This window comes from Cotesia glomerata, linkage group LG1 (assembly GCF_020080835.1).
Source record: "Cotesia glomerata isolate CgM1 linkage group LG1, MPM_Cglom_v2.3, whole genome shotgun sequence".
Classification (NCBI taxonomy): Eukaryota; Metazoa; Arthropoda; class Insecta; order Hymenoptera; family Braconidae; genus Cotesia; species Cotesia glomerata.
In genome coordinates, this window is record NC_058158.1 from 1,470,288 (window position 1) to 1,479,174 (window position 8,887).

At 29.3% G+C, this 8,887-nt stretch overlaps 3 protein-coding genes across 3 annotated transcripts; all 3 read right to left on the reverse strand.

Annotated features, from left to right (window-relative positions):
* Nucleotides 1–780: 780 nt before the first annotated feature.
* On the reverse strand, nt 781–4,579 carry LOC123272170 (toll-like receptor 6). Its single transcript, XM_044738872.1, has 2 exons — nt 4,045–4,579; nt 781–2,282 (listed from the first exon to the last, which is right to left on the reverse strand). Exons 1-2 carry the CDS (start codon nt 4,472–4,474, stop codon nt 919–921), a joined length of 1,794 nt encoding a protein of 597 aa, XP_044594807.1. The 5' UTR covers nt 4,475–4,579; the 3' UTR covers nt 781–918.
* On the reverse strand, nt 2,790–4,035 carry LOC123265187 (leucine-rich repeat-containing protein 15-like). Its single transcript, XM_044728832.1, has one exon. The coding sequence runs from the start codon at nt 4,001–4,003 to the stop codon at nt 2,948–2,950; it is 1,056 nt and encodes a 351-aa protein (XP_044584767.1). The 5' UTR covers nt 4,004–4,035; the 3' UTR covers nt 2,790–2,947.
* A 335-nt stretch (nt 4,580–4,914) lies between the features above and the next one.
* LOC123272176 (protein artichoke-like) lies at nt 4,915–8,463 on the reverse strand. Its single transcript, XM_044738877.1, has 3 exons — nt 6,976–8,463; nt 6,204–6,285; nt 4,915–6,030 (listed from the first exon to the last, which is right to left on the reverse strand). Exons 1-3 carry the CDS (start codon nt 8,391–8,393, stop codon nt 4,915–4,917), a joined length of 2,616 nt encoding a protein of 871 aa, XP_044594812.1. The 5' UTR covers nt 8,394–8,463.
* Between the last annotated feature and the right edge of the window lie 424 nt (nt 8,464–8,887).

The following is an 8,887-nucleotide window of genomic DNA, read 5'->3' on the forward strand; positions in this document are numbered from 1 at the left end:
TACATACTTTTTTTATTTTATTATCGTATAAGTTTAATAGGATTACTTTCTGAGGAATGTTGGTCTTAAATTGCTAAAGTTCTTTTGGGATTATTTTATTTTTAGACGCAAACTATATTATTTTGGAATTAATACGAGTATATTGGAGACAAAATTTCCTATAAGTCCGTCGAGGTTGATCGTTGATGATTGATGAGCTGAGGAATTTTTTCGGGGAATTTTTGTAGAAAGTGTATATTTTGATTTTCTTAGTTAGGTGGGGAGAATAAAAATGAGACAGAATTTTTTTAGATCATTTATTTATCATAAAAAAAATTTTACATGATTTATTATGTTTTATGACACATTTTTTTCGGAAAATTTGAAAATATGTTTTACCATAATAACAATTTATTTTATACCTACTTTAAACTATTTTTTTTTAAATATATAAACGCTTACCCCTATGAAAAAAATATTAAAAAAAATGTGTCGAAATATAAAAAAAAAATATATATTTAAATATATTAAAAATCTATAAAAAATATGTATAGTAAATATATTTTTAACTAACTTTTGGCCGATTTTCATATATATTTTAAATATATTTTAGATATCTTAAAATACATTAAAAATATAAAATAAATATATTTTGAATATATCTAAAATATATTTGAAATATATAAAATATATATGAAAATCGGCCAAAAGTTAGTTATTAAAAATATATTTACTATACATAATTTATATATAATTATAGATTTTTAATATATTTAAAATATATTTTTTATTTATTTCGACACATATTTTTTTTATTATTAAATCAAAATCAATTTAAAAAAAAATAATTTCAAGTCCTTAAATAAAAAATTGTTACCGCTTATAATCGTGTCAATAAATTAGTTATCCACTCAAAAGCTTGCAATAATCAAAGAAAGATTAAGACCTTGAGGTATCTTCAAAATCAATAACCGCAGTTTTCGGTAACTCAGCTAATGAGCCAACATCCATCGCTAAAAATCTATTCCCTCCAATAAAAATATACTTAAGGTTTTCGGCCCGTCCCAAAGCCAAACTCGAAAAATTCTGGAATAAATTTTGCCTAAGGTGCAAATATTGCAAATTGACGTTATTAGGAATCCAATCGTTTGGCAAAGTGTAAAGCATGTTTGTAGATAGATCAAGCTCTTCCAAAGACCCTAATTTATCAAAAGCTCCGCTACTTATTGATGTGATGATATTGTTGCTCAAATTCAGTCTTTTGAGTTTTTTTAAGTCATCAGAAAAGGAATTTTCGGTCAAATTTGGGATAATGTTGCTCGACAACGAAAGATTCTCCAAATGATTGAGACCTTTGGTTTCTGGAACAGCATCGAGTAAGTTGTTGTCGATGAACAATGTTTTTAAACTCAACAAACCAGTCAAAGCGTTATTAGGGAAAGAACTGATTAAGTTATCTGACAGGTTTAGCTTTGTCAAATTTACCAAAAATTTGAACGCATCAGGCGCGATATTTTCAAGACCCATTCTAGACACGCTCAAAACTTCTAACGAGTAAGAATGCTTCAAAGTAATTCCTTCACACGGTTCATTGATGTCACAAAAACTGTCGATTTTGTTCCCATCGAGAGCCAAAACTTTAACGTTGTTCAAGTTATCAGCATCGAAATTGGTCAGCTTGTTATCTTCCAGGTACAACTCCTGCAGACTCATCGGCAGAGTTTTTTCCAAACCAAATGTAATCAACTTGTTGTTCGACAAGTAAAGATGAGTGATTTCGGGCATCAGCAGATCCAGAGCATCCACACCGTCGAATACAATGTGTTCAATATTGTGCCCTCGGAGGTACAAGTGCTTTAATTTCGGCAGAGTCCAATCTTGCGTGAATGTGATGTCAAACTCATAATTGTGCTTAGCTTCGGTTTCGCCCAACCGTTTATACTCTTCTTTCAATGTTTCTTCTTCGAAGTATGTAACATCGAAATCCAAGTCTTCAATTACAGCTTTGTCCAAAACTAACGTTTCAAGCACAGAAGTGTTTTTGAACTTCAACTGCGAAAACGGAAAGAAATTGTGGCTTAGATTTAAATAAACCAAATTTGGCAAATCTTCGAAGACATCACTCGAGACATTCCAAATGTGGTTGTATGATAGATTCAAATCCGTCAGATGTTTGTCGCTTATGAAGGGCTTCCTCAGAGTTGTTATTCCCATTCCGGAAAAGTCTAATGAATTCCCTCCAATGATATCTTGCACAAAGAGACACCATAAAGAGAAAATAAGCAAAGAGCGCATTATTAGAACTTATTCTTAGCGGATGCTTTGAGATACTGAATGCTGATTATGAGCAGTATAATAATGTAAACTATCTGTTTATCGATCTGCGGAATAAAAATCTCGGGTGACTTGTTATGCAAGAGGTTGAGATAAATATAATGTCAACGTTAGACGGAGAATAATATTTTGTCGTGGAAAAATATGCTTCAAAGACAAGTTATTTCGCAAGTCAGCGGAACTCTTTTTGCACTGCTACTTGCTATTGAAATTACATTTTTATAATGATTTGTTCGTGGTAGCAGAATTTATTTGATGCGAAATTAGGTTTAGTTACTTACTGTTTCAAAACTTGGAAGAAAACTGGATGTTTCTGAAGCTTGTATTAACTGTTTGAAGATAAAAAATGACATCAGTAACTACAAAATTGTTTTTTTCTTCGAATTGGAAATGGAACAATAAATTATGTGAATATTTATTTTAAAATAATTTAATTATTAGAGATTCAAGAACAAGCGATGAAATTTTTATTTAAAATTTGAGTACAATTACAATAAGTAGTAATATATAAAAAAGAATATAAATCCATAGCAATTATTTCTTATGAAATCATTAACAAAAATCATGTATTAAAAAAAATTAATAATTCTCAGCAACCATTAAAATATCCATATACAGTTGAAAATTTATCACACTAATCGAAGTCTCGCATGGTGATGGTTCGTATTTCGTCGTTCCGAATTTCATTTATCATGTATGGCATTGATGGTAATTCAAAATATTGTTCAACTTCAACATCCATCGTCAGATTTTCGGATAGCGACCAAAGTGTTTGTAAATTTATCATAAATCTCAGTGGATTATTACCAATGTTCAAGTGTTGAAGAGTTTTAATTTTGATAATTGACGAACTCTGAAGACTTGTTAATGAATTATCATTCAAGAACAAGTATTTTAATTTTATTTTCGGACCGATCCAATCATTCGGTAGAATTTGAAGCTTGTTTGAAGAAAGATCTAATACTTCTAATGAAACTAATTTATTGAATGTTCCTGGGATGATTTCAGTCAACCCATTATGACTGAGCTTTAATATTTTCAAATTCAATAAATGATCAAAAGTGTATCTCTTTAAAGAAGTAAGATTATTATTTGAAACTGAGAAATATTCTAAATTTTTAAGATTCGATATATTAGGAATATCAATCAATTGATTATTTTTCAAAATAAGTGTCTTCAGTTGGACTAAATTATTTAATGCGTTGTTAATTTCACTAATTTTATTCTCAGACATGTCTAAATATATTAACTCTGACAAATTTTCAAACGAATCTGGTGCGATGTACTGCAGGCCTACGTTGACAATCGACAAACATTGTAATTGCCTAAGCACTCCTAATGTCATTCCCCAGCAACGGCGATAGTCATAAATGGAATCATGAAATCCACACAAACTTTCAATTTGATTTTCATTTAAATTTAAAACTTTTAAACGATTAACAGACTTGCCAATATCAAAATTTTTTATTTCATTGGCGTGCAGATCCAAATAAGTTAAACTTAGAGGAAAATTTTTCAAGAAATCCACCGATTTGAGATCATTTTTGCCTAAATAGAGATGCGTTATGCTTGGCATAATATCACCTAACGATCTGATATTTTCAAAAATTATTTCCTCAATTTTGTTTTCACATAAACTCAATTTCTTTAATTTTGAAAATTCCATAGACGACTCAAAAGAAATGCTCATTTTTTCATTTCTACGGTTGTAATCTTCAATTACGCGACATCATTCACGAAATTGTAAGTAATCATTATCATAATAATAAGCAGAGTTTTCACTAAAAGACCTCGGATGAGTAGATTGATCTAAAATTAATGCTTTATCTAAAATTAAAGTTTCAACATTTGACAAATTATTTGCAAGCAAAGCTGTGAACGTAAATACATTTTCCATTAAATTTAAATACTTCAAATTTGGCAGACTGTCAAATACACCCTTTTCAATTTTCCAAATATTGTTTTTTGATAAATCAAGATGTGTTATGGTAGAACTGTTGAGAAACGTATTTTTTAGATGCATTATTCCCATATTTGATAAATTCAATGTTTCTCCACTTTCCTTTTCACTGATGAAGTCATTGTCATTTGATAAAGGATCTATTTCACAAATCACAAATACACACCACAGTACATTTATAAGAAACACCTTACGTAGCATTTTTGAAGAGAACGAATTTTTTTAAAACAACGATATATTATTTTGAATACTCTTACACGAATTCATGTGTCACTGATCTTCCTACAAATATCTTTACTCACTGAATGGATTTAAATTATATGAATTTTTCACAGAATTTAAGTAGTATCACAATCAACTAGATTATTATTATCTTAAAGTGATATTACGAAATTGCCTTTTAAAAAAATTGTTGATACTTTAATCACTGAAGACCTATTCAACTTCCTTAGATAAATGAGATTTAATTTCTTCAAAATAGCTTCAAATTAGGTTTATTTGCTTATCGTTTCAAAACTTGGAAAAAAACTAAATAGATATGAAGCTTGTATTGACTGTTTGGAGATAAATAATAACATTAATTACAAAATCGTTTTTTTATTCGAATTATATCATTATATGCTAAAAAAAAAATAATACTTCTACGAAAAAAATTTTCTTGACACAAAAACTTGATCACCATTAATATCCAAAGTCACATTATCGGACAAAGACATCAATGACTTCGCATTTATGATTGACGGTAGTGAATTCTCTGCAATGCTTTTTCGAAGATTTTTAATTGCGGTCAATGGCAAGTTAGAAAAACTTAAAAATAAATTATTACGCAAAAATAAACATTTCAACTTTGTTTTCGGAGAAATCCAAAAAGTTGACAGTGTCTGAAGCTTGTTTCCAGATAGATCCAATATCTCCAACGACTCCAATCCATTGAATGTTCCCGGAATGATTTCGCCCAAATTATTATAGCTGAGATTCAATGATTTCAAATTTTCCAGCTTGTCAAAATCAAATTTCCTCAAAGAACTTATCTCGTTTCTGGCAATCGAGAAAAGTTCCAAATTTTTCAACTTGGAAAGGTCAGGAAGAGCACTTAGTCGATTGTCATCTAGAATTAGTTTCTTCAAATTGACTAAGTCATGAAATGTTCCGTTGTCAATTTGACTAAGGTTGTTCTGAGACATAATCAAATGAACCAAAGCAGATGAATACAAAAATGCGTTTACTGAAACGTCTCTTAGACCTACGTTTTCAATTGAAAAATATTCCAATTGCGGAAACTTTTCCAATAAAATTCCATCACATCCGCCACCGGGATAATGTCCACACAATTTATTGAATTGATTTCCATTGATATTCAAAACTTTAAAACTGTTGTTAGAACTCTCAATTGTAAGCTGAGATATTTTATTATCGTCCAGATACAAATGAGTCAAAGTTGGAGATAAACTGTCCAAGTTTATTCTGGTAAGATTATTTTCGCCGAGATAAAGATGCGTCAATTTCGGCATTATTTGACTCAGAGAATCTAAATGATGGAATATTAGCAGCTCAATTCTATTTTGGCGCAGATACAATCTTTTAAATTTGGGAAACTTCATCGAAGCGTCAAAATAAATAAATATGACTTGTTCGGTTTCTTTTTTTGTAATCTCCAATTTTATGGCACTGATGCATGAATTCTTGATAGTTATAATTAGTGTGATCCTCTCCGTTGTAGAACTGGTTCGCCAAACCGTTATCATAAACGTTATTAACTACTGCTTTGTCCAAAATCAATGTTTCAACGCTCGGAAAATCATTATCACGTAAATGTTGAAACAAAAATACGTTATCCGTAAAATTCAAGTGTTTTAAATTTGGCAAGCCGTCGAATGCGCCCTTTTCTATTTTCCAAATATTGTTTTTTTGATAAATCAAGTTCTGTTACAGTTAAGCTGTTTAAAAATTTAGTTTTCAAAACCATTATTCCCATATTCGAAAAATCAAATGCTTCTCCGCACTTGTCTTCCCTGATTAAAATAATATCGTCTGATAGGTTATCTATTTCACAATACACAAACACACACCACAGAAGTACTGAAACCAAGTTCCGCAGCATTGTAAAAATGATAACTGATAAATTTATTCAAAGCAAAAGTATTATTTCTGAATGTGATACTCTTGGAAGCTATCAAAGGCTGATTTGTTTGATCTTTTACGAATTATTTAGAAGACTGAATGGATTCGAAGCGTGTGAACTGTTTAAAGATATTAAATTATATCAGCAACCGAAAGTTTCTTTTAAAGAATGACATCATTATACATACTATTTTATGAAAGTATAATCAAAAGAATCGTATAGAATTATTCGTAGATATTCTGAATGAATAAGAAAAAAAATTGAAATTTATAGAATCAAAAGTTATAGATTGTTGGTAAAAATGATACATTTATTCATCATTTATTCACTTTGCTTTCACAATTTTGAGCTAATAAAAAATACTATTGGAAATAAAAATTTTCGGTACCAATATTAACATTAAAAAAAAAACATTTTAAGACAATAAAATTTTATTAATGAGTTACATTATTATATTTGTTGATAAAAATTTCAATAAAATTTTAGTAAAGATACATCAAGTAGAAAAATGATAGAAAAATATGAAACCATAAGCATTTTTTTTAATAAAAATGGTCACAAAAGTTAAGAAGTCATTCACGAATAGTTCATAGTATTCAAGTTCCCGATATCCACAGTTGTGTTTTCGGGTAAAGTCATTAATGCTCTTATATTTATTAACTTGACTGGATTTCCAGTGACATTGACGTATTGAAGACTTTGGATTCCCATTAATGACAAACTTGACCAACTTCTAAACGAGTTATCGTTCAAGAATAAGTGTTTCAGACTTACTTTAGGAGAAATCCAGTCAGGTGACAGAATTTCGAGCTTATTTGCAGAAAGATCTAGTTTTTCTAACGAAACAAGCTCATCGAATGTTCCTGAGATGATTTCAGTCAGTCTATTATGACTGAGAATTAATATTTTTAGATTAGTTAGACCGTCAAAATTTAATTTGTCCAAAGCACTTATTCCATTTTCAACAATTGAGAAATATTCTAAATTTTTAACATCAGAAATATAAGGAATAGTTTGCAGTTTATTGAAGTTAAGATCGAGTGTCTCCAAATTGATTAAATTACGAAATGTATTATCTTTAATTATTTCAATTGCATTAGAAGACATATTTAAATAGTTCAGAGCTAAAGAATATTTAAAAGAGCTTGGTGAAATGTTTTTTAGGCCCGCGTATGTAATCGAAAAATATTCCAGTTGTTCAAACATGTCCATTGATATTCCATAGCAGTCTTGATAGGCTCCGCACAATGATTCGATTTGATTTCGGTCGACAGTCAAAACTTTCAAACTATTAACTGATCTATCCGTTTTAATGGAGCCAATTTGATTGTTTTCCAAGTGCAAATGAGTCAAGGTGGGAGGAAATTTCGTTAAGAAATCCACAGATCGAAGAGAATTTTCGTTGAGATAGAGATGAGTAATGCTTGACATAACATCGCTTAATGCTTCAATATCTTGTAAGTTAATTCCTGCAATTCTATTTTTGCGTAGGTATAGTTTCTTTAGTTTAAAAAATTTCATTGAACCCAAGAGAACAATTGTTTTTTCATAGTCATGATATGTCCTTGTTGAAATTACTTCGTAATCGTCATGGAAGTCATTAAAAGAAGTATAAACGGATTTAATCTCGATATAAGAAATTGAACTATCTAACACTAATGTTTCAACAGCCGAAAAATCAGTGAAATTCAAATTTCCAAATGGAAATAAATTTCTGGTTAAATTAACGAAATTCAAATTTGGTAAACTATCGAATGCGCCGTCTTCGATTTTTAAAATATAATTTCTTGATAAATCAAGCCGTGTTACTGTAGAACTCTTCAAAAAATTATTTTTCAACCGTGTTATTCCCATGTTTGATAAATCAACCCTTTTTACGCATCCATTCTCACTCGAAGGTTCATTTTCATTTGACAAGTACTCTAATTTGCAATGTACTGACACAATTATACATAATACACAATACAACACAATTAAAAGTGATACTTTACGAGACATTTTTGCAAAAATTCTGTTAAGTAATTATTTTTTTGTCAGTTCTTTTAATCAACTGAATGCTCTCGAACCATCATAGCTGTTTTATACACAGAAAATGATGTTATCAAGCTGAATAATTCTTTTCCTAGAAATAAATATTGTATTAAATCAAAAAATTAAAAAAAACACAGATACTTTCAACGATGTTTTTAAAAAAAAAATTAGTGGAATTATTCTTTAAACAATTCTGCGTAGGAGTTGAAGATAAACATATCAAAACTAGTATGATAAATCATATTTTTTTACTTCAATCATCAAAAATAAAATAAAATAAAAACATGATATGCTACTAAATTAAAAATACTCGTTTATTATCTATGCTTCTTTCACCGTTACCATATTGACCTAAAAAATTTCATTAAAAATAAAAATTTCAGGCAAAAACATCAGCATTAAAAAAAGATATTATAAGACAGTAAAATTTTATTAATGAGTTACATTATTACATCCGTTGA

Coding starts and splice junctions, on each gene's coding strand:
- LOC123272176 (XM_044738877.1), bottom strand. CDS start 8,393: ATGTCTCGTAAAGTATCACTTTTAATTGTGTTGTATTGTGTATTATGT. Junction 6,286..6,975: donor TTGAATACTATGAACTATTC/GTGAATGACTTC, acceptor TATTTTAATCAG/GGAAGACAAGTGCGGAGAAG. Junction 6,031..6,203: donor AATTTTTAAACAGCTTAACT/GTAACAGAACTT, acceptor ACAAAGCAGTAG/TTAATAACGTTTATGATAAC.
- LOC123265187 (XM_044728832.1), bottom strand. CDS start 4,003: ATGAGCATTTCTTTTGAGTCGTCTATGGAATTTTCAAAATTAAAGAAA.
- LOC123272170 (XM_044738872.1), bottom strand. CDS start 4,474: ATGCTACGTAAGGTGTTTCTTATAAATGTACTGTGGTGTGTATTTGTG. Junction 2,283..4,044: donor TTACTTACAATTTCGTGAAT/GATGTCGCGTAA, acceptor GCTAAGAATAAG/TTCTAATAATGCGCTCTTTG.